Source organism: Salmo trutta, chromosome 15 (assembly GCF_901001165.1).
Source record: "Salmo trutta chromosome 15, fSalTru1.1, whole genome shotgun sequence".
Classification (NCBI taxonomy): Eukaryota; Metazoa; Chordata; class Actinopteri; order Salmoniformes; family Salmonidae; genus Salmo; species Salmo trutta.
The window spans coordinates 42,821,461-42,847,887 of record NC_042971.1 but is presented as its reverse complement, the minus strand read 5'-3'; the positions used below and the strand labels follow the sequence as shown (position 1 = coordinate 42,847,887).

Below are 26,427 nucleotides of genomic sequence, written 5' to 3'. Positions count from 1 at the left end.
GAATAGACAACAGGTGGAAATTATAGGCAATTAGCAAGACATCCCCAATAAAGGAGTGGTTCTGCAGGTAGGGACTACAGACCACTTCTCAGTTCCTATGCTTCCTGGCTGATGTTTTGGTCACTTTTGAATGCTGGCGGTGCTTTCACTCTAGTGGTAGCATGAGACGGAGTCTACAACCCACACAAGTGGCTCAGGTAGTGCAGCTCAACCAGGATGGCACATCAATGCGAGCTGTGGCAAGAAGGTTTGCTGTGTCTGTCAGCGTAGTGTCCAGAGCATGGAGGTGCTACCAGGAGACAGGCCAGTACATCAGGACACGTGGAGGAGGCCGTAGGAGGGCAACAACCCAGCAGCAGGACCGCTACCTCCGCCTTTGTGCAAGGAGGAGCAGGAGGAGCACTGCCAGAGCCCTGCAAAATGACCTCCAGCAGGCCACAAATGTGCATGTGTCTGCTCAAATGGTCAGAAACAGACTCCATGAGGTGGTATGAGGGCCGGACGTCCACAGGTGGGAGTTGTGCTTACAACCCAACACCGTGCAGGACGTTTGGCATTTGCCAGAGAACACCAAGATTGGTAATTTCCCCACTGGCGCCCTGTGCTCTTCACAGATGAAAGCAGGTTCACACTGAGCACGTGACAGACGTGACAGAGTCTGGAGACGCCGTGGAGAACATTCTGCTGCCTGCAACATACTCCAGCATGACCGGTTTGGCGGTGGGTCAGTCATGGTGTGGGGTGGCATTTCTTTGGGGGGCCGCATAGCCCTCCATGTGCTCGCCAGAGGTAGCCTGACTGCCATTAGGTACCGAGATGAGATCCTCAGACCCCTTGTGAGACCATATGCTGGTGCGGTTGGCCCTGGGTTCCTCCTAATGCAAGATAATGCTAGACCTCATGTGGCTGGAGTGTGTCAGCAGTTCCTGCAAGAGGAAGGCATTGATGCTATGGACTGGCCCGCCCATTCCCCAGACCTGAATCCAATTGAGCACATCTAGGACATCATGTCTCGCTCCATCCACCAACGCCACGTTGCACCACAGACTGTCCAGGAGTTGGCGGATGCTTTAGTCCAGGTCTGGGAGGAGATCCCTCAGGAGACCATCCGCCACCTCATCAGGAGCATGCCCAGGCGTTGTAGGGAGGTCATACAGGCACGTGGAGGCCACACACTACTGAGCCTCATTTTGACTTGTTTTAAGGACATTACATCAAAGTTGGATCAGCCTGTAGTGTGGTTTTCCACTTTAATTTTGAGTGTGACTCCAAATCCAGACCTCCCCGGGTTGATAAATTGGATTTCCATTGATTATTTTTGTGTGATTTTGTTGTCAGCACATTCAACTATGTAAAGAAAAAAGTAATTAATAAGATTATTTCTTTCATTCAGATCTAGGATGTGTTGTTTAAGTGTTCCCTTTATTTTTTTGAGCAGTATATATATATATATTGAGAATGTTTTGGGGAAAGTACACTAAATTACCAAAAGTTTGTGGATACCTGCTCGTTGAACAACTCAATCCAAAATCATGGGCATTAATATGGAGTTGGTCCCCCTTTGCTACTACAACATTCTTCACTCTTCTGAGAAGGCGTTCTACTAGATGTTGGACCATTGCTGCGGGGATTTAATTCCATTCAGCCACAAGAGCATTAGTGAGGTCGAGAACTGATGTTGGGCAATTAGACCTGGCTCACAGTTGGCGTTCCAATTCATCCCAAGGTGTTCGATGGGGTTGAGGTCAGGGCTCTGTTCAGGACAGTCAAGTTCTTCCACACCAATCTCGACAAACCATTTCTTTACGGACTTCCCTTTGTGAACAGGGGCATTGTCATGCTGAAACAGGAAAGGGCCTTCACCAAACTGTTGCCACGAAGTTGGAAGGACAGAATCGTCTAGAATGTAATTGTATGCTGTAGCGTTAACATTTCCCTTCACTGGAACTAAGGGACCTAGCCCGGAAAACAGCCTCAGACCGTTGTTCCTCCTCCATCAAACTTTACAGTTGGCACTATGCATTGGGTCAGGTAGCATTCTCCTGGCATCTGGACTGCCAGATGGTGAAGCGTGATTCATCATTCCAGAGAATGCATTTCCACTGCTCCAGAGTCTAATGGCGGCGAGCTATACACCACTCCAGTCGATGCTTGGCATTGCACATGGTGATGTTAGGCTTGTGTGTGCTGCTCCGGCATGGAAACCCATTTCATGAAGGTCCCGACAAACAGTTACTGTGCTTTGGAAGTATGCTTGGGGTCATTGTTCATTTGGAAGACACATTTGCGAACAAGCTTTAACTTCCTGACTGATGTCTTGAGATGTTGCTTCAATATATCCACATAATTTTCCTACCTCATGATGCCATCTATTTTGTGAAGTGCACCAGTCCCTCCTGCAGCAAAGCACCCCCACAACATGATTCTGAAACCCCCTGTGCTTCACGGTTGGGATGGTGTTCTTCGGCTTGCAAGCCTCCCCCTTTTTCCTCCAAACATAACGGTAGTCATTATTGCCAAACTGTTTTATTTTTGTTTCATCCGACCGTAGGACGTTTCTCCAAAAAGTACGATCTTTGTCTCCATGTGCATTTGCAAACCGTAGTCTGGCTTTTTTTATGCCGGTTTTGGAACAGTGGCTTCTTCCTTGCTGAGCGGCCTTTCAGGTTGTCGATATAGGACTCGTTTTACTGTGGATATAGATACTTTTGTACCGGCTGCGTGGTCTCATGGTGTTTATACTTGCATACTATTGTTTGTAGTGATGAACGTAGTACCTTCAGGAATTTGGAAATTGCTCCCAGGGATGAACCAGACTTGTGGAGGTCTACAACTTTTTTTCTGAGGTCTTGGCTGATTTCTTTTGATTTTCCCATAATGTCAAGCAAAGAGGCACTGAGTTTGAAGGTAGGCCTTGAAATACATCCACATTTACACCTCCAATTGACTCAAATGATGTAAATTAGCCTAACAGAAGCTTCTAAAGCCATGCCATCATTTTCTGGAATTTTCCCAGCTGTTTATGTGTATGTAAACTTCTGACCCACTGGAAATGTGATACAGTGAATTGTAAGTGAAATAATCTGTCTGTAAACAATTGCTGGAAAAATTGCTTGTGTCATGCACAAAGTAGATGTCCTAACAGACTTGCCAAAACTATAGTTTGTTAACAAGACATTTGTGGAGTGGTTGAAAAACAAGTTTTAACGACTCCAACCCAAGTGTATGTAAACTTCCGACTTCAACTGTATATAGTGTATTTCTGTCAACCCAGAAGACGGTATCACACCAACTGGCTACACACAGAGTGATAGAGAAGCTCGCACACCATACAGACAGGGGCAATATTACTGGAAATTAATTGGCAGATATTGTGTGAGGTTTGTCTTTTTAAGCCAATGGCTAAGCAGGGGTGGGATAATGTCAATGTTGCGTTGATTAGGTAATAGCTGGGAGCTTGCAGTGTCTGATACTTGTCAGATTTGTTTGTGACAGTTTGCGGTGGAACTTGTGATAAATGCATGTACTTTCAGAATTGTTTGGCGAGCTACTCATAGGTGGGCTGTGAGCTAACCTGTTGGAGACCCCTGGTCTAAATGCTAAAGTTGACAGTCAAACAGCAATGTGTGGTTTATCGTTGTGGTCATGGTGGTAATGATGCCATCTCTTCCAATGATCACATCATTGCCAAATTCACAGTTATCTGGTGATGTGTTTTCTCATCAGTCCCCAAGAGGAAGGGTTGGAGCTGGTCTAGCCTCTCCTATTTCATTCCTGCAGGTCAAGTCTCCCCTCATCGCCCCTCAGCCAGAAGCAGCTTCTCACTTGGTCAGGATTAAATTGAACTTTGTCATGGGCAGCAAAAGGCTGATTGGATATTTATTACCCAGACAGACATGTTTCTTTCCCCTGGAAGTGGAAGAGCTGGCCTCTGATCTGTCCTCTGAGCTGGCCTCTGTCTCTGTACCAACAGCCCTGATCTGGTCTGGGGTGACGCTGACATAACAGCAATCATCACAGTCATACAGTATTAATATACCTCCAGAGAAACCTTGCTGATACATCCCTCTTAGTATTTGTGCACTTTTTTTTGTAACTCCAGAAGAGATCATTGCCAACAACTATATGTATTGGTCATGTTTAGCTGGGGAAAGCAAACAGAAAGTGTCCGGTGACTGTACTGCAGAAAGTTAGTTGCGGTGTATGCTCACTAGAGAGAGCAAATCTGTTTGAAATAATGGACACTTTCACAGGGAACAGCAAACTAGTTTATCAAGTTATTACTCTCTGATAACCTTATTAAAGTAGAAGAATATCTGCAGTGAAACAGGCTTTTCCTGGTATTTTCTGTTTAATGCTATCATGTGTGTGTTCTCTGCACATTTACCAGTGGACTCTGGTAATTTGCTCTTGGCCTGAGGGAATCCCTTTTTACTGGCTAATTCAGTCAAAGTTTTGGCTGGAGATGATAACAGCTTTTTATGACAGATAAAGGCTTTGAAATATTCTTGCAAACTGTGTGTTTGTGTGATGATCAAACAGATTTTTCTTGATCTGTGATTCGATCATACCTTAGTGTGGATGATGATCAGTGAAACTCACTCACTCACTTACTCACCTGTTCACGCTCTCAAATTTCTCAGTATACAGAGGAATACACACACACACACACACACAGTCCTCACACACACACAGTCCTCACACACTGCCCAAACACACACTCTGTTTCTCAATATGTTCCCCCAGCTGCTGCTGTTTGAAACCTGTCCAGATAATTAACTTGTGGGCTGGTGGTTGTAATGAGCGTCTTGACAGCAGAGGAACAATAAATCAGCTGCTTTTAACTTTGTCTTGTTGGCCCACCGGGTCTGCTTCAGCTTCGCTCAGCCCACACACACACACTCATATCACACACACACACACTCATATCACACACACACACACTCATATCACACATACACAGCTCTCCATCCTCCATCCGCTTGGCACTGATACAGCAGTGTGTGTGTGTGTGTGTGTGTGTGTGTGTGTGTGTGTGTGTGTGTGTGTGTGTGTGTGTGTGTGTGTGTGTGTGTGTGTGTGTGTGTGTGTCTCTATACACTGAGAACTGGCCTAATTTCCCCAGTGTTTCCTGGTGTGTTTCAACTAGTAACTGTTCAGCTGACATATTGCTAATTTTCCCATTTTAAGAAATGTATCAACAATGAGAAATGCAAGGGAGTAAACAGGCCCAAAATAACTTGTGAGCCCTGTCATCAATAAAAACATTCAGTGTCAGCAGTGGTAGCTAGCGAAGACCACAACAGATGGCAAATGAATTGCCACATGATACACACACTCATTTTAAAGCTGTGTATTTACTTACAAATGTTATTTTGATTTTAGTGTGCACATCACATTACGCTGCAGCACATGATAGATATACTTACAGTTTATCATCCAAGCCAATTTGGAAATTGATATGGTTCACAGTTATTTTCTCATGGAGCCTCATCAGCTCATCAGTCATCATCAGGCTGGTGGAACAGGAAGGTGCAGGCTATTTATTCATGCTAAGCCATCTTGACAGCTCTTGATGTGTGGCCTTCCTCAGTTGATTGGTTCATTTGATTGACTTTATTTGTAGAAAAAAATACAAACATTCGGACCCAGAGGATAACTCATGAAAGCATTATGCAAAGTTTTATACAAAAGTATTCCCAGTGTGGGCCAGACATTTCCATGTCTATCTCCCTCTTGCAGAGGCAGAAAGTATGGTGGTTCTGACAATGCCTTTGTGCTGAATGAAGTCCTAAAGTGTTTTTCACCTTTTATTTCTCAAGGTTACCCTAACATTGTGGCAACATACGGTCGTGGATACACTGGATTCACCCCCAGTTACAGCTATCAGTTCCCTGGTAAGTCTGCTCTTCACATGTCTGTCTTAGAGCCCTGTTTAGCTCACCCTCTTCCCCCCCCCCCACACACACACACACACACACACACACACACATGAATGAATACACAAACAAACGTTCACCAGATAAGCTGTGGAGTGAGTGATAAGTGTGTTACGTGTCTGGATTTCTGAACCAGCCTGTTGAAAGCTGCAATACGTGGTGTAAATAGCTTACTCTTTTTAGCCCGCGTATGAACGCCACCATGACCAAACAGCTAAAACGGAGGAGGGATGTTCAAGCCCTTAGCCTTTCTCTCAATGTATGCAAATCCTTCTCTCGGGAGGCAGGAAAATGGCCAAAATTGTACACACAGTCACACAGTCAGATTTGAATGAGTTTTTATATCAAGCCCTATGTGCGTCAAAAACGAACAGACTTATTGTCTTAAATTAGCTAAAAGCGTTGACTTGGAGCCGGGTGGGTCCCAGTGGATGGGTCCAAATTGAGCCCATGTGGTGTGAAGGTGAGCAGCTGTACCTACAGCCTGCAGTGGGCTGCGGGTGGGGGCTTCTGGCCAGGTAGATGTGGCGCTGTTATATAGCACGCCTTAGGCAGGCATCCTGTTGATTTCATGCTTTATTTAAGTACTTTACACAGAGTATGTTTGCCGCGCCAGACATCAGTCCCGCCACTGATAAGGCAGAATGGGAAATGTCTGACAGCGACTCAGATCTTTGTAATAGGTTTAGGGGGGGGGGGGGAGATACAGGTGTTCCACCCTGGGGTCAGACGTAATCATTTGTCGGAGGTGCCTGGGCTGTGAGCTGGAGGAGCACAGGAGGACTGGGGTGGAGGAAGAGAGGGAGGATGGCGGGAGAGAGGCCAGGAAACAATAAATTATTCATCTCTTCTTTGTAGAAGGATCCTACCAACATGAAAGATGTTCAGACATGGAAGTCTGCAGAGAAGGTTACCTACGGTACCTTTACCTTTACATCTCTGTCTGCATAGAGTCAATACAACTCTATTCATCTATTGTTAGCAGTAGTGTTTGGCTTTATTTGTATTTGTTCCATAAGCTTTAATTGTCCAAATACTTTCTAGGGAAAAGTATTGGAACATTTTACCTTCACATAATACAGTACCTTCTGACATGATACAGTACCTTCTGACATAATACAGTACCTTCTGACATGATACAGTACCTTCTGACATGATACAGTACCTTCTGACATAATACAGTACCTTCTGACATGATACAGTACCTTCTGACATGATACAGTACCTTCTGACATGATACAGTACCTTCTGACATAATACAGTAAGTTCTGACATAAAACAGTACCTTCTGACATAATACAGTAAGTTCTGACATGATACAGTACCTTCTGACATAGTACAGTACCTTCTGACATAATACAATACCTTCTGACATAATACAGTACCTTCTGACATAATACAGTACCTTCTGACATGATACAGTACCTTCTGACATGATACAGTACCTTCTGACATGATACAGTACCTTCTGACATAATACAGTACCTTCTGACATAATACAGTACCTTCTGACATGATACAGTACCTTCTGACATAATACAGTACATTCTGACATAATACAGTACCTTCTGACATAATACAGTACCTTCTGACATAATACAGTACATTCTGACATAATACAGTACATTCTGACATGATAAAGCACACACTGTGTGTTGTTTATAACACATGTAGGCTCTATATACTGAGTGTACAAAACATTAAGAACATCTTCCTAATATTGAGTTGCACCACCTTTTACCCTCAGAACAGCCTCAGTTCGTCGGCGCATGAACTCTACATGGTATCAAAAGTGTTCCACAGGGATGCTGGCCCATGTTGACACCAATGATTCCCACAGTTGAGTCAAGTTGGCTCGATGTCCTTTGGGTGGTGGACCATTCTTGATAGACACGGGAAACTGTTGAGCATGAAAAACCCAGCAGCCTTGCAGTTATTTATACAAACCGGTGCTGCCATACCCTGTTCAAAGGCACTTAAATATTTTGTCTTGCCCATTCACCCTCTGAATAGCACACATACACAATCCATGTCTCAAGGTGGGATCATAGATTTCCCTGGATTCACCTGGTCAGTCAATGTCATGGAAAGAGCAGGTGTCCTTAATGTTTTGTATATTACTCAAAATTATTACTTTTGTATATTATTTTGTATATTATTACATTATTTGTATATATTACTTTTGTATACTCAAATGTAAACTTGTGTACTTGCTACGTCTCGACCGTTACCTCTGGACGTAGTGCACGACCCCTGCCCGACAGTGGCCCCTTGAAGCAGGGCAGTGTAACACTATTACAGTATAAATGGTAATGTCAGTGTCACGCCCTGACCTTAGAGCCTGCAGTGATTATCTATGGCCCGGAGCCTCCAGTGACGAGCCAAGGCCCGGAGCCTCCAGCGAATGTCTGCAGTCCAGAGCCTCCGGCGACGGTCTGCAGTCCAGAGCCTCCGGCGACGGTCGGCAGTCCTGAGCCTCCGGCGACGGTCTACGGTCTGGTTCCTCCGGCGACGATCCATGGTCCGGAGCCTCCAGCGACGATCCACGGTCCGGTTCCACGAAAGTGGCGGGAGCCTCAAGCGGAGGGGGGTCTGCGTCCCGCACCGGAGCCTCCACCGAGAGGAGATTCCCGCCCGGACCCTCCCCTATAGGTTCAGGTTTGCGGCCAGAGTCTGCAACTTTGGGAGGGGGGGGTACTGTCACGCCCTGACCTTAGAGGGCCTTTTTTATTCTCTATTTTGTTATGTCAGGGTGTGACTTGGGTGGGCATAATCTATGTTTTGTATTTCTAGGTTGGCCTGATATGGTTCCCAATCAGAGGCAGCTGTCATTCGTTGTCTCTGATTGGGGATCATATTTAGGCAGCCTTTTCCCACTGGGTTTTTGTGGGATCTTGTTTTTGTTAGTTACTGTGTAGCCTTCAGAACTTTACGTTCGTTCTTGTATTTTGTTGTTTTGCCAGTGTTCATTTTAATAAAGGAAAATGTTCGCCTACCACACTGCACCTTGGTCTCCTTCTTACGACGAACTTAACAGTAGATCCCACCACCAAAGGACCAAGCAGCGTGGCCAGGAGGAGCAGGGATCCTGGGCCCGGGAGAAAAGGGAGTGGAGAACATCATGGACATGGGAGGAGGTTATGGCAGGGGACAAGACCCTGCCATGGAAGCAGGCGGAGGCAGTGAGAGAGGAACGGCGACGAGACCAGGAATCAAGGAGACGACGGAAACCCGAGAGGCAGCCTCAAAAACTTTTTTGGGGGGGCACACGGGGTGGCGAGCGGAGCAAAGGTGGGAACAAGAACCAACTCCCGGGAATTACGATGAGGAGTTGGTCACGGTTCAGATACCATGCTTTGCGGAGATACGCAATGTGTCTCCAGTGCGCATCCACAGCCCGGTGCATTCTGTGCCAGCTCCTCGCACTTGCCGGGCGAAAGTGAGCATCCAGCCAGGACGGGTTGTGTCAGCTCAGCGCTCCTGGTCTCCAGTATGCCTCCTCGGTCCAGGATATCCTGCGCCGGCTCTACGCACTGTGTCGCCAGTGCACCTTCACAGCCCAGTGCATCCTGTGCCAGCGCCCTGCACTTGCCGGGCTAAAGTGAGCATCCAGGCAGGACGGGTTGTGCTAGCTCTATGCTCCAGACCTCCAGTGCGCCTCCACGGCCCAGTATATCCTGTGCCAGCTCCGCGCACCTGGTCTCCAGTGCGTCTCCCCAACCCGGTACGACCTGTGCCTGCTCCACGCACCCGGCCTCCAGTGCGTCTCTCCAGCCTGGTACGCCCTGTGCCTGCTCCACGCACCCAGCCTCCACTGCGTCTCCCCAGCCTGGTACGCCCTCTGCCGGCTCCACGCACGAAGCCTCCAGTGATGACCCATGGCCCGAAGCCTCCAGTGGTGATCCATGGCCTGAAGCCTCCAGTGATGATCCATGGCCCGAAGCCTCCAGTGATGATCCATGGCCCGAAGCCTCCAGTGACGATTCATGGCACAAAGCCTGCAGTGACGATCCATGGCACGAAGCCTCCAGTGGTGATCCATGGCCCGAAGCCTCCAATGATGTTCCATGGCACAAAGCCTGCAGTGATGATCTATGGCCCGGAGCCTCCAGTGATGATCCATGGCCCGGAGCCTCCAGTGACGATCCATGGCCCGGAGCCTCCAGTGACGATCCATGGCCCGGAGCCTCCAGTGACGAGCCAAGGCCCGGAGTCTCCAGCGACTGTCTGCAGTCCAGAGCCTTCAGCGACGGTCTGCAGTCCAGAGCCTCCGGCGACGGTCGGCAGTCCAGAGCCTCCGGCGACGGTCGGCAGTCCAGAGCCTCCGGCGACGGTCGGCAGTCCAGAGCCTCCGGCGACGGTCGGCAGTCCAGAGCCTCCGGCGACGGTCGGCAGTCCAGAGCCTCCGGCGACGGTCTACGGTCTGGTTCCTTCGGCGACGGTCTACGGTCTGGTTCCTCCGGCGACGATCCATGGTCCGGAGCCTCCAGCGACGATCCACGGTCCGGTTCCACGAAAGTGGCGGGAGCCTCAAGCGGAGGGAGCCTCAAGCGGAGGGGGGTCTGCGTCCCGCACCGGAGCCTCCACCGAGAAGAGATGCCCGCCCGGACCCTCCCCTATAGGTTCAGGTTTGCGGCCAGAGTCCGCACCTTTGGGAGGGGGGGTACTGTCACCTTAGAGGGCCTTTTTTATTCTCTATTTTGTTATGTCAGGGTGTGACTTGGGTGGGCATAATCTATGTTTTGTATTTCTAGGTTGGCCTGATATGGTTCCCAATCAGAGGCAGCTGTCATTCGTTGTCTCTGATTGGGGATCATATTTAGGCAGCCTTTTCCCACTGGGTTTTTGTGGGATCTTGTTTTTGTTAGTTACTGTGTAGCCTGCAGAACTTTACGTTCGTTCTTGTATTTTGTTGTTTTGACGGTGTTCATTTTAATAAAGGAAAATGTTCGCCTACCACGCTGCACCTTGATCTCCTTCTTACGACGAACTTAACAAGCAGAGCAAAGTTTTTGCCTAAAATAACAGTAACAGCCTGTGCAATGAAGCACTGAAAACTATGGAAGCCCATCCCCCGTATCCAAAACATGTAAAATGTGGATCATACAAATAAAGATGTTTTTCATTTGTAAAGGTGCCACCACAGGTCCCAGAGTGATGGGGGGGGATTGTTTTCCTGGTGCCCAGAGTTTTTCCTGATCTGGTAGTAGGCTAACCTAACCAACTCTGGACCCTAGTTGTAGAGTATGACAGTAATAAATGAGCTGTAAAATATGTTTTTATATGGGCTATGATGTGGGCTATGATGTGGGCTGTGATGTGGGCTGGGATGTGGGCTGGGATGTGGGGTATGATGTGGTCTGTGATGTGGTCTGTGATGTGGGCAGTGATGTGGGCAGTGATGTGGGCTGTGATGTGGGCTGTGATGTGGGCTATGATGTGGGCTGTGATGTGGGCTGTGATGTGGCCTATGATATGGGCTATGATGGGATCAAATTATCATGTCATATAAAATAAAAAACTCCTGGCCCTAGGGAGGAAGAAAACATTAAAACCCTACACAGACAGAGACAACAACTGCGATTGGACAAAAACTAAGAAAAAATGAAAAGGTCTGAGCTGGCTGTATGCAGGTTGCATGGTGTAGGCCTTTGCATCTGTAATTAAAAGAGACTTATACAGTATGCCATCACCATTGTGTTTATTGATTAATTCCAGTCAATCATTTTGGATTAAAAAGGCCTAGGTAGACTAGCCATTCAATGTGTAAATATAACCAAAATGTATGAAGAAATATAAAAGCGCAGGCCCATGGGAAACCTGTCTCCTGGTATCTGTGGAGCTGGGGTAGAAAGCCATGGCACCCACCCAGCCTGAGATATTATGACACACTGATGTTACAGTGCAGGTGTGTGTGTGATGTTTAATGATGACACACTGATGTTACAGTGCAGGTGTGTGTGTGATGTTTAATGATGATACACTGATGTTACAGTGCAGGTGTGTGTGTGATGTTTAATGATGACACACTGATGTTACAGTGCAGGTGTGTGTGTGATGTTTAATGATGACACACTGATGTTACAGTGCAGGTGTGTGTGTGATGTTTAATGATGACACATTAATGTTACAGTGTAGGTCTCTGATCAGTAGACTGGCTCAGTGGAGAGATGGGAGATGACAGGATGGGGAGGCTGGTAAAAGAGCAGGTGCAGTGTGTTTCCCCTCCCCCGCTGATCAGAGAGAGGAGGAAGAGGAGGGCACTGCGACCGTGAGCGGCGAAGCGTCAGGCAGACAGAGCGATGGTGGAGAGTTAACTTTTCACTCCCAGCTAATCCCCCCCTGGCTTTCCCTGTAAAATGATCCTCTCCTCCTGCCTCTACCACCACCACACACAGTGTATTCCTCTTCCAGGCAGCCCTCACCCAGCCACCCGCCTGTCTCTCATATTGTCAATGACCTTGATGTAGAACATGGAAGGTGAAAGCACATTTGCTCGGTCCTTGTAGCTTTCAGGGATTTGCAGTAATCTCGGTTGCTTGGGAGGTTAAAAATTGACTTTGGTCAATGGAGTGGAACTCATTTTGTTTGAAGCACCCGCTGTAAGCCAGAGAGGGAAGAGGGGGGATGTAGAGGATGTTGCATATGGCTGCATGTAGGCCACTGGCACTCATTTGATGAATATCTATGTTGTTTCTGGATATACTGTATGAGTGGTTTTATGGTGTCGTTAGTATTGAGTCATTGATTTTTTTTATTTATGTTTTTTTGTTGTTGTCAGTATTTGATTATGTATGGACTGGCTTAGTGCTGGTGGCTTTGTGGTTTAGGCTGGTATTTGACCTCTATTGTGACTGAAGCTTTTCACCTCCACTGTGAGCTTTAGCAGGATCAGACATGCAATTAAGGGTTTGTTGGAATAGGCACGCTACTGCTTTAGTTACAGTACAATGTGTCTGCTAGTGGACTCTCCCTCTCTCTCATGCTTGCGTAGAACCAAACACACACATTTGGCTCTCTGACACCTATATCAACTGTATAGATACACAGATTCTCTGGCTCTTTCACACACATCTACAATCTCACTGAGGTGGTGTGTGAGGAACAGTTTTGTGGCTGAGGGTATTTTTTTGCTGTGCGTTTCCTGGCCTTGTCACCACATCCTGCTGTTGTCATATATGTCAGCCGTGTCAGCTCTGTCCGGTGGTAGATAAGAGGAATGGGGACGCAGTGTGCTACCGGACCGTCCATCCCCCTCCGTATCTCCACCCCACGTCCCACCTCTCCTTCCCTCCACCACATCCACCCACACAGCCTGTCACTCAGAACCCCAGAGCACTGACGTTTTAAGTCTTAAATCAGGAGGAAGCATGTCTCACTATAAACTTGCTCCAACCCAGCAGGGAATAGATGAAACCTTCAGTAAAGGCAGGGGCTGGACCGGAGAGACAGAGGACCAATCGTGACCAGGGGTCAGGGGTGACAGTTTGTTCCCACCCTGGTTGCCATGGCACCACCTCCTCCACCATCATCAAAGGTGATGAGAGAGGAAATAACACCCGCCTCATCCTCCTTTCTTTCTCTGTTTTATTCAAGCACGCCGAAGCGCCGTGATGTCATTATGGAAATAAGCCATCTGGAAGAAGTGTTTGGGAATGCAAAGGTGGCACAAGTTATTGTGTTCTCCTGCATAGATGTCTCTCCCATTTCCAAGATGAAGATTCTTCTGACTTTCATTTCAGCGAGGGCTGTTGTTTGAAGCCCTGGGCGTGTATTGATGTGTACGTAGGCATATACACACACACACACAATCATAAAGATGCAGCATGTCAAGGTCGTAGCGACGTGGGGGATTCTGTGGAAATAAACCAGTGGTCTTCACTCCTTCTGGCAAACGTAGGCATGCATACAGGCGCATGCACAGAAACACACACACACACACACACACACACACAGAGTACCTCGGTCACACGCCACATACACACACACACAGTCATATCAGATATCTATCAAACATAGCCATGCATAATGTATGTACAATTAAATGCACACACACACACATTCACAAACAAATGCATCCACACACCATGACCCCAGGCCAGTGTTCTCATTAAAAGGACTTCATACCCTGAAATGTGATGTGGATAGAGATGGTGGATGAGGGTGTTAAATGCAGATCCATACTAATGGTACTGATGAAACACCTCACCATCGCCACCTACTCAGCCGTCTCTTCCACACAGCTCTTTACTACATCTGGATCCCTTAGTAAATGTGCTTGTGCATACCTTGTGAAAGGAGACAAAGAGAGGAAAGGAAAGGAGAAAAGAAAAGAAAGGAGATGTGGAGAGGAATAGAGAGGAGAAGAAAGGAGTGCTGGAGTGACTGAACTCTGTCCCAGGCGAGTGCTCCCAGGGGCCACCGGGAGGGAGGGAGGGAGGGGAGTCTAGAGAGTGGATGTAAGCAGATGGGCCGCCTGACGCCACACTGACTCACAGATTGTCTCTAATTGAAAAGGCTGCTTATTAATCCAATGGGTGTGTGGAAGCAGGGGCCCTCTACGAGTCACAGGTCTTAAAATAGGGCCTGACGAGGGCGATCATCTGCACACTCACACAACACTTCTCTTTGGCCCATGGCTCTGTCATCACTAACTTCTACAGGTCTGACGTCAGTCGGCAGCGCTGTGTCACAGCCTATGTAGCTTTGTGTAGCCCTGCAGGCCGGTCCTAGATCAGCTCTACTGCTCATTATCATTCTATGTAGACCCAGAGCAGGCCTTGCAGGCTGGTCCCAGGTCAGCTCTACAGCTTTACCTGTGTCTCTCCTCTCTCTGTCAACGCATACTGATTTCAGAACCCAGTGCAGTGTCCTGTTGGCTGTCCTAGCAGGGCTCTGCAGGCTGTGTCTATACGGAGCTACACAGGGTCTAATGGATAAGGAATCTCCAGCCCAGTGTGTAGGTGGGATGGGAGTAGGGCTGTTGTGCCCTTCTCCCTGAGTGTGCAGTGCAATCCGAAGTGTCTCTCACTCACATGGCTCTCAGTCACGTGATCGGGTCTTTCTCACAGGCTACAAGTCAGACACATTGGGGACACAACTGCGCGAGTCCTTATCCAATTCCGAGGTGCATATTGAAGATATTGGAAGAACTGTCCACATTTACTTTTCGTCAGCCAACAAGATGAGTAGGCCTAACGAACAGCAAAAGCACAAACCTACATCAATTTACTATCCCCAATAGTACAAAAGTTGATCTATTCTGTGCTAGAAAGAAATATTCCAAACATAGTCTGGGACAGTTGTGGGATACGATAGATCCCAAATTAATACAACCACTAGCATCAAAAAACATGCTTTACACAATGTGGCTGACACAACAGATCAGAACGTTTAGCTTAAAATGTTGATATAGTATTAGGCTATTTCTTCACATTATAAGAGCAACAATGCGCACATGGCAGTAGGTTAAAAGCGCAAATGTTCCATTTGCGGGAAAACACCCTTATCAGAAGTGACCGCAAATGCGATTATGCATGTAATGCTTTGATTATAAAGGTACATTTTTATGGAGAATATTATCTTGCCCAAAGTTGAAACTTAAGGGCTGCTTATGTGCGCCAGTTAGGCTCTACACCCCTTGTAAAGATGATTAATGTGCTTAATTCTAAGAAGTTATTTGGCCACTTTAGTTGTGATACAAACCTTATTAAAACATATAGGCCTATGGGCTAGGCTACATGAGGACTATGATTTGAACAAGTCGCAGAAAAAGGCATTGTTTCTTATGCTGGGCATCATTCACAAGTGATAATATATAATTCACAAGTGATAGGCTGACATTGTCACCCATCAGACTATTCTTGATTTAATCTTGTCTTTACATATACAGTTGAAGTCAGAAGTTTACATACACTTAGGTTGGAGTCATTAAAACTCGTTTTTCAACCACTCCACAAATCTCTTCTCAACAAACTATAGTTTTGGCAAGTCGGTTAGGACATCTGCTTTGTGCATGACACAAGCAATTTTTCCAACAATTGTTTACAGACAGATTATTTCACTTATAATTCACTGTAACATTTTACATTACATTTACATTTTAGTCATTTAGCAGACGCTCTTATCCAGAGCGACTTACAGTAGTGAATGCATACATTTCATACAATTTCATACATTTTTTTTTTTTTTTTCCTGTGCTGGCCCCCCATGGGAATCGAACCCACAACCCTGGTGTTGCAAACACCATGCTCTACCAACTGAGCTACAGTGAAGGCTGTAACACAATTATAGTAGGTCAGAAGTTTACATACACTAAGTTGACTGTGCCTTTAAACAGCTTGGAAAATTCCAGAAAATATGTCATGGCTTTAGAGGCTTCTGATAGGCTAACTGACATAATTTGAGTAAATTGGAGGTGTACCTGTGGATGTATTTCAAAGGGCTACCTTCAAACTCGGTGCCTCTTTGCTTGACATCATGGGAAAATCAAAAGAAATCAGCCAAGACCTCAGAAGAACAATTGTAGACCTCCACAAGTCTGATTCATCTTTGGGAGCAATTTCCAAATGCCTGAAGGTACCATGTTCATCTGTACAAACAATAGTACGCAAGTATAAAACCATGGGACCATGCAGTCGTCATACCGCTCAGGAAGGAGACGTGTTCTGTCTCCTAGAGATGAATGTACTTTGATGCGAAAAGTGCAAATCAATCCCAGAACAACAGCAAAGGACCTTGTGAAGATGCTGGAGGAAACCGGTACAAAAGTATCTATATCCACAGTAAAACGAGTCCTATATCGACATAACCTGAAAGGCCGCTCAGCAAGGAAGAAGCCACTGTTCCAAAACCGCCATAAAAAAAGCCAGACTACAGTTTGCAACTGCACATGGGGACAAAGATCGTACTTTTTGGAGAAATGTCTTCTGGTCTGATGAAACAAAAATAGAACTGTTTGGTCATAATGACCATCGTTATGTTTGGAGGAAAAAGGGGGAGGCTTGTAAGCCGAAGAACACCATCCCAACCGTGAAGCACGGGGGTGGCAGCATCATGTTGTGGGGGTGCTTTACTGCAGGAAGGACTGGTACACTTCACAAAATAGATGGCATCATGAGGTAGGAAGATTATGTGGATATATTGAAGCAGCATCTCAAGACATCAGTCAGGAAGATAAAGCTTGTTCGCAAATGGGTCTTCCAAATGGACAATGCCATTTGCCACAACATCCGAAATTGTGGCAAAATGGCTTAAGGACAACACAGTCAAGGTGTTGGGCCATCTCAAAGCCCTGACCTCAATCCTATAGAAAATTTGTGGGCAGAACTGAAAAAGTGTGTGCAAGCAAGGTGGCCTACAAACCTGACTCAGTTACACCAGCTCTGTCAGGAGGAATGGGCCAAAATTCACCCAACTTATTGTGGGAAGCTTGTGGAAGGCTACCCAAAACGTTTGACCTAAGTTAACCAATTTAAAGGCAATGCTACCAAATACTAATTGAGTGTATGTAAACTTCTGACCCACTGGGAATGTGACGAAAGAAATAAAAGCTGAAATAAATAATTCCCTCTACTATTATTCTGACATTTCACATTCTTAAAATAAAGTGGTGATCCTAACTGACCTAAGACAGGGAATTTTTACTGGGATTAAATGTCAGGAATTGTGAAAAACTGAGTTTAAATGTATTTGGCTAAGGTGTGTATATATATAAACGTCCGACTAAATAATATATGTGTGAAATTTGTTTTGATTTAGAATGGACCATTTATCATGCATCATGTACGAAACAGGGGCAGGGGGAAAAATACATGTCATCTATACACTTAAATAGCTGTCACGACTTCTGCCAAAGTCGATGCCCCTCCTTGCTCGGGTGGTGCTCAGCGGTCAACGTCACCGGTCTTCTAGCCATCATTGATCAGTTTTTCATTTTCCATTGGTTTTGTCTTGTCTTACTACACACCTGTTTCCAATCCCATTAATTATGTTGTGTATTTAACCCTCTGTTTCCCCTCATGTCCTTGTCGGTGATTGTTTGTGATGTTATGATACGTGGGTTTGTGTATCGGTGTGCGACAGGTATATTGTACTTTGGTTTTGGAGTTAGTTTTTTTATTAAATACTCCATATTAACCAACTTGGTTTCTCCTGCGCCTGACTTCCCTGCCACCTATATACAAGAATATGACAGAATCACCGACCAGCATATTGAAGTCAGCAGGAGAAGATACCCCGGACAGAGAGGTGGAGGAGCGCATCCGGGAGAATACAGAGAAGCTACACCATCTATGTGCCGCCATGGATCGCGTTGTCCAGAATCTGCACCGCTGGGAGAGACAGGGAATTCATCCAGCGCCTCCATCAGCCCAACCAGGGTCTATCCGAAGCACCCCGTACCAACCGGAACCCGGTGGCATCAGTCTAACCTTGCCTCAGGGTTACGACGGGAGTGCTGCCAACTGCCGGGGTTTCCTGCTCCAGTTAGAACTTTATCTGGCCACGGTCCACCCAGTTCCAACTGACCGTGAGAAGAGTTTCGCCCTCGTCTCGTGCCTCACCGGGAGAGCCCTGAAGTGGGCCAGCGCTGTGTGTGGAGAAGGAGATGCGGCGTTGGACCATTAGGAGGAGTTCACCCGCTGTTTTCGGGCAGTTTTCGACCACCCACCCAAGGGCAGAGCGGCGGGTGAGTGCCTCTACCATCTGAGGCAGGAGACGAGGAGCATCCAGGATTTCGCCCTGGAGTTCAGGACACTGGCAGCCGGTACGGGATGGAATCACAGGGCCCTGATCGACCATTACCACTGCAGTCTGCGTGAGGACGTCCGTCGGGAGCTGGCCTGCAGAGACACCACCCTCACCTTCGACCAGCTGGTGGATCTGTCCATCCGACTGGACAACCTGCTGGCTGCTCGCGGACGTCCAGATTGGGGTCTGGTGGTTCCATCCTCCTGCACCCCCTCCCCTCTTCTCATGGAATTCGGAGGGAGGGTGCACAGGGAGACTGGAGGGGGTTCCCGCTCGTGCACCATTGGTGGCCGCAGAGGTCACACTGCTGGTCGGTGCCGGGTAGGTTCCTCTGGGAATCGAGGTAACAGGCAGGGCGCTCTGGCGCCACCCCAGGTGAATAGGCACCATTCTCATCCTGAGCCCTCTGTTGCACAAATATTTGTGTCTGTTACTTTTCCTGATTTTTTTCCCCCGCATTCCCAGCATGAGGCGCTAGTAGATTCAGGCGCAGCTGGGAATTTCATTGATCAAGCTCTTGCTCGTAGTTTAGAGATCCCCATTGTACCCGTGGATGTGCCTTTCCCGTTCACTCCTTAGATAGTCGACCATTAAGGTCAGGGTTGATAAAGGAGGCCACAGCTCCTTTGAGTATGGTGATGCAGGGGGGTCACAAGGAAAAAATGAGTCTTTTCCTTATTGACACTCCTGCATATCCCGTGGTGCAGGGTCTACCTTGGTTAACTAGTCATAACCCCACTTTTTCTTGGCCACAGAGAGTGCTCAGGTAGGTGTGTAGGGGTTTCCGTTGGTGCTACTACGGTGGAAAGTCCAGACCAGGTCTCCACCGTGCGCATTCCCCCTGAATATGCCGATTTGGCTCTTGCCTTCTGTAAAAGGAAGGCGACTCAATTACCACCCCATCGACAGGGGGATTGTGCAATAAATCTCATGGTAGACGCTGCACTTCCCAAGAGTCACGTGTATACCCTGTCGCAAGCGGAGACGGTGGCTATGGAGACATATATCTCCGAATCCCTGCGTCAGGGGTACATTAGGTCCTCCATTTCACCCGTCTCCTCGAGTTTCTTTTTTGTGAAGAAGAAGGATGGAGGTCTGTGCCCGTGCATTGATTATCGAGGTTTAAATAAAATCACGGTGGGATACAGTTACCCACTACCACTGATCGCCACGGCGATTGAGTTAATGCACGGGGCGTGCTTCTTCATTAAACTGGATCTCAGGAGTGCGTACAGTCTGGTGCGTATCCGAGAAGGGGACGAGTGGAAGACAGCATTTACTACCCCCCCAGGGCATTATGAGTACCTCGTCATGCTGTACGGGTTGAAGAATGCTCCATCAGTCTTCCAGTCTTTTGTAGACAAGATTTTCAGGGACCTGCACGGGCAGGGTGTAGTGGTGTATATCGATGACATTCTGATATACTCCGCTACACGCGCTGAGCATGTGTCCCTGGTGCGCAGAGTACTTGGTCGTCTGTTGGAGCATGACCTGTATGTCAAGGCTGAGAAATGCCTGTTCTTTCAACAGTCCGTCTCCTTCTTAGGGTATCGCATATCTACGTCAGGAGTGGAGATGGAGAGTGACCGCATTGCAACCGTGCGTAATTGGCCGACTCCAACCACGGTGAAGGAGGTGCTACCAGGGATTTACTACCGGAGGTTTATCCGGGGGTTTGGTCAGGTAGCTGCTCCCATTACCTCACTATTGAAGGGGGGTCCGGTGCATTTGCAGTGGTCGGCTTGGGCGGACAGGGCTTTTAGGAAACTGAAGGCTCTGTTTACCTCGATCCTGTGTTGGCTCATCCGGATCCGTCTTTGCAATTCATAGTGGAGGTGGATGCGTCTGAGGTTGGGATAGGAGCTGTGCAGAGCCCGTTCCCCCTGAGTGTCCAGCTGGCCGTTGGTATGTTCCGTCTGCTGTCCGCGATTGATTGATCTACTGGCCCCACACGTCACCCTCCTCTGGTCATCCTGGGATTGATCGGACGATGCGCTGTCTTAGTGGGAGGTACTGGTTGCCCACTTTAGCTAAAGACGTGAGGTTTTATGTTTCCTCCTGCTCAGTGTGCGCTCAGTGCAAGGCTCCTAGACACCTACCCAGGGGTAATTTACAACCCTTACCCGTTCCACAACGGCCGTGGTCGCACTTGTCGGTGGATTTTATAACCGATCTTCCACCTTCACGAGGTAACACCATGATCCTGGTTGTTGTGGATCATTTTTCTAAGTCCTGTCGTCTCCTCCCTTTGCCCGGTCTCCCTACGGCCCTTCAAACGGCGGAGGCTCTGTTTACGCACGTCTTTCGGCACTACGGGGTGCCTGAGGATATAGTGTCTGATCGGGGTCCCCAGTTCACTTCTAGGGTCTGGAGGGCGTTCATGGAATGTCTGGGGGTCTCCGTCAGCCTTACCTCGGGTTTTCACCCTGAGAGTAACGGGCAGGTGGAGAGAGTTAACCAGGATGTGGGTAGGTTTCTGAGGTCTTATTGCCAGGACCGGCCGGGGAAGTGGGCGGAGTTTGTGCCCTGGGCAGAGATGGCTCAGAACTCGCTCCGCCACTCCTCCACTAACCTCTCTCCCTTTCAGTGTGTGTTGGGGTATCAGCCGGTTCTGGCCCCTTTGCATCAGAGTCAGACTGAGGCTCCTGCGGTGGACGACTGGTTCCGGCGGAGGACTGGTTCCGCAGAGGAAACCTGGGACGCTGCTCATGTCCGCCTTCAGCGCGCCGTGCGGCGCCAGAAAGTGGGCGCAGACCGTCGCCGCAGTGAGGCCCCGGTGTTCGCACCGGGAGACAGGGTCTGGCTCTCGACCAGAAACCTGCCCCTCCGCCTGCCCTGCCGGAAGCTGGGTCCACGGTTTGTGGGGCCATTCTGCCGAAGTCAATGCCCCTCCTTGCTCGGGTGGTGCTCGGCGGTCGACGTCACCAGTCATCATTGATCAGTTTATTTTTTTCCATTGTTTTTGTCTTGTCTTCCTACACACCTGTTTCCAATCCAATTAATTATGTTGTGTATTTAACCCTCTGTTTCCCTTCATGTCCTTGTCGGTGATTGTTTGTGATGTTATGTTACGTGGGTTTGTGTATCGGTGTGCGACGGGTATATTTTACCCATTTATTTTGTACTTTGGTTTTGGAGTTTTTTTATTATTATTGGTTTCTCCTGCGCCTGACTTCCCTGCTACCTACATACAAGAATATGAAAATAGCGAATGGAGGACGCTTTTCCCGTGGTTCATTTTCATGCCAGGTAGGCTATACTCCTGTTGTAAAGATAAGCAATGTGCTTAATATTAGGAAAGTGGAGAAATAAGTATAGTAAGTCTAGCCTATAGAAAGCTGATGGGATCCTCCTCTTTTTAGTAGAAGCCATCACTCTGTTTTCTCTTGAAATTGCATAGCCTGTAGAAATGTTGCACAACACGAGCTCATGAGCTCTCAAGAAGTGTTTGATTAGATTTTTGATTACATTTGCATTGTTGTCAGAGTGATTAGGGGGACAATAGAGTGCTGAGTACCAGGCAGTTAGCAACGTTGGTAGGCTGCTGATGACCATCAGCAGCATCAGAGTTTGAGAAGCCTAATTACCGTGACTAAACGGTCATGTGGAATTTGACTGCCTTCATGACTCGTGACCGCCGGTGGGGCGGTAATATGGTAATAAGGACAACTCAAGTATGCTATTCTGTTCTTCTGAAATAGACTACATTTTCTTCATATCATGCTTCTTTAGACCTGTCTAAAATAAATAATGGAGTTATTGTGAAGGTGTAGGCTATATTATATGGATTTATTACACTTAAAAGGTAGATGTTCCAAAGGTCAACATCAGTGGCTCGTAGTGGAAGGAGATGCTAAATGTATTTATGTTAATTAACGGTCAATTACCGTGAAACCGACAGTTATTTGCTTGACAATCACCGTCTGACAAAATTTGGTGACCGCCACATCCCTAGTTGGGAGGGGAGGGAGAGTGGGCAGCAACAGGGAAGGGAACCACGGTGTGCCAGTGTCTCTGTACCTGGCTAATTCTCAGTGACAGGCAGGCCGTGTGGTAGGCCCTGGCATGAGCCAGTTGGAGAGGCTATGTTCATCAGCTCCCAGGTCTTAATCCTCAGTGTGAGCTGCAGACAGATCAGCGATGCCGCCAGACAGCAGCGGCACACTGTGGAGCCTGATGTCCCAGCGCCTGCTGTAGTTAAGATGAGCTGCTGTGACAGAGGCAGACAGAGGAGACAGTGTTGCTGTTATCCCAGTGTCCTCTATTGAGCCACTGGACTGGAACAGAACCTGCTCTGCCTTTGGCTCCAGACCTACAGGAGAGGAGAGGAGGAGAGGAGAGGAAGATAGCAAGATTTTGATGTTATGAGACTGAGTAGTCTCCTCTTTTTCTTCTCATTGAGGTCATACACTATCCCAGCGTTCCAAACTCAGCAAGTGCCCTCCTCCAGTCTTCACTCCTCTCTTCTTTTCTCTCTTCTCCTCCCTCCTGTAGACAGCACTAATGGTTCTCCGGTGCGCTCCAGCCCCACTCCTCCCCTCCCAGTGCATGGCTCAGCAGCAGCACTCATTAACACAACACACTGCCCTCCCCTCACTGGACCTTCATTTTGACTCATACACTGTTTATGACTTCTGCAATCAGTGGCAGGTCGTACAGCAGAACTGCTGTGTAACTCACTGAGTGCTCAGAGCCTGACTGTGCCAAGTACAACCAATGTTTTACTCTCACATTATTAAGAGAACTGTTTCGCCTTGTATTGAATGGCAGTAAAGATGTAATTGTGTATCATAAAACATGGTTTAGGCAGTGGTGAGTGTGTAGTATGCCTGCTATACATTAGTGCACATACACACTGCTTCTGTCCCGTAGATATAGCCACCCATCATCTAGGGGATTCATCTGAGCTCTGAGTTGTGTTGATGATCTGACACTTGAAGCTACTCTTTCATCTTAGCGTACCTCAGTCCTTTCCCCTTATCTAAATTTCTTCCTTCTCCATGTACTGAGAGGACCATTAAAATAACAAATGAAGACTGTTTATTTCAGCATTTTGACTTCCGGCAACGATGTGGCTAGGAGCAGCAGCTAACTAAAGACGCTGTGTAGCTCCAACTATATTTTAACAAATTATTCAACGCCTAGTTACACATTTTGTTAACTAATTTTCCCAAGATATCGGTTACATGGAAAAACGACTTAGAAATGCACAAAAGCAGTAACTTTTGAAGAAAAACACTCAAATGTTGTCTCTACCTGCAGCTAACAAGGAAAATGGTGGAGAAGAACAGCCTGATGACCCAGTTCGAAATGAACTGGGTCATCATACAAGCTGAATACTTTATTCAGTACAAAAACGGAATATTCCCTGTACAGGCTGAAGCAGAGATGGTACGAATCAGGTGAAAAGGCAGAAAAACTGTTTGCCAGTCAATTGGAATCTAGAGAAACAGATCGGCAAGTAGGTGGATTCAGAAATAAGACAGGTAAGCTGATTACCAATCATAAAGAAATAAACAATATATTTTGAGACTTCTATCAGGAACTTTCTACTTCAGACGGTCCTTTAGATATGCAGAAAGCAGAGGCATCCTTTCAGATTCTGAACCGTCCTGAACTAACAGAGGAGACAGGAATTGGCTCGACCTCCCTATTACTTTGTAGGAATTAACCGAAACTATAAGACTGGACCTAGTAAATGCATTTTCAGAGATATCGCGTTATAAAGTAACCTGGACCAAATCTGAAGTAATGTACTGTCTGAGAAATGACTTCCTCAGCTGGAGGTTTCAATGGGTCCCTAAAACCTTGAGGTACCTGGGGATCGCTTTAAATCCTGGTCTAGAGAACATGGTTTCTGAAAACCTTGACCCACTGTTGAACAAAATTCATCTCCAATATAAGAGCTGGGATAAGCTACAAATCTCATTATGGGGTAGGATACAGGTTATAAAGATGGTCTTAGCTCCTAAACTGAATTACGTCGTCAGCATGTTACCACTATCCATACCTGTCTATACTTTTAAATCCATAGACAAAATGATTACTGAGTTTGTTTGGGCCTGTAAAAAGGCCAGGATGGAACTAGTGAGATTACAGGCAATGACTGAGAAGGGAGGATTAAAGCTCCCTAACATGCAATTATATCAAGAAGCCTTTGTCGCTGCCCAAATAGGCTCTCTCTTTATTGAGAACTCGATATAGACCAGTTTTGGTGGACATGGAAGAAAACTTAATGCTCCATTCGGAGCAACAGATTATCTGAGTCAACAAAAGGTGGGACTGCAGAATCCAATAATGTCCCATACTAAAAATATATGGAGGCAGATTCATAAGAGAGCGAGATCTTCACCTTTCTTGACAAGCTCTGCTTCGTTATGGAACAACCCTACATGGGAAATAGGGAAAACATGGTTTCTGGAAAGACTGGTATAGAAAGGAGATAAAAACTTTGGTTGTCTATATCAAGAAAACACTTTTACCTCTTTTGAAGAACTAAGGTCCAAGTATAATTTACAGAAACAAGACTTTTGGACATATCTCCAGCTGAGAGATTGTATGTTTAAGGTAGGACATAATAACAACAAATTCCCAGTATATTCCGATTATAAGTCTTAAGATAGAGATCCTTTTGTACATTTCCATATACCGCTGGGCTTATATATAGCCACTTATAGGTGGATTTAATGGAACTTATAGGGGCCTATAGGCCGTATGGGAAAAAGACTTGGAGGTAACATTTGGAGAGGAGGAATGGAATATAACAGTAGAGATGCCCGGTCCAAGCTGATTCAATTTAAAGTGTTCAATAGGATTTATTGGACTCCTCTGAGGTTGAACAGAATAGGTTTGATAGAATCCTGTTTATGCTGGAGATGTCAGTCAAGTACAGGTGACATAATCCGTATGTTCTCTGACTGTCCAAGCTTGCATACCTTTTGCAGAAGGTAATGGAAAAGATTGTGATATTCTGGGTATCACAATACCTGCAAATCCTGCTTGGCTATTACTGAATGTCACTAACGATATTGATAGACTGAAAAATGAAAAGTTTTTTCCTTTTCTATCTTTGTGTGTGAGGCGTGTTCAGGGGGGTTCACGCCCCTTCCCCTTTTCCGCATTTTGTTGCGTTGCGGCCTTGTTCTAGAATGGATGAGTTCGTTTTTTCCCCTCGTCGGTCTGCACGCGGTGCCCCATGGTGGCGGGGCGGGGGCAGGTTTGGGGGGCTGTTTTCTTGTTGTCATTGTGGGGTGTTGTGTGTGGATTGATGAGGAAGATCTTTTCTTTGGTCCGTTTAGGAGTGGGGCTGTGGCGGGTCGGGGGGCCTGGGTGCTTTCCGAATGCGCTGTGTATTCATGTCTGTGAAGTAATTGTTTAATGCCAAATATAATTAAATTGCTTTGTTATTATATTGTGAAAGGAAAAAATAAAAACAATAATAAAAAATTATAATATATTGTTCATTAATTTTGAAGTTTTTACCGAGATCTTAGTCGCGCAATTTTATATTTAAGTAAGATGTTTGGCACAGTATTTCTCAATAAAATAAATAGCTTATTTTTTTTAAGACTGTTTGCTTTGTTGTTATTGGGAAGGGGCCTTGGTGGCCTAGTCTAATTAATATCAAGGACCCGGCCCCAGAGGAACAACACTGGCATCTGGTTAGGAGGACGGTGTCCAGTCCCACACACACATTCTGAACTTTCTCTGGGCTCTTTGATTCAACAGGATCCCACAG

At 46.8% G+C, this 26,427-nt stretch overlaps 1 protein-coding gene across 1 annotated transcript in view; it reads left to right on the top strand.

Moving 5' to 3' along the window:
- Positions 1 to 26,427, top strand: part of LOC115149109 (RNA-binding protein Musashi homolog 2-like) — a 256,896-nt gene that overhangs the window by 191,556 nt on the left and 38,913 nt on the right. The window contains exon 6 of the mRNA XM_029691634.1: positions 5,823 to 5,897. Within this exon, the coding sequence (XP_029547494.1) occupies positions 5,823 to 5,897 (75 nt within the window). The remainder of the gene's footprint in view (positions 1 to 5,822; positions 5,898 to 26,427) is intronic.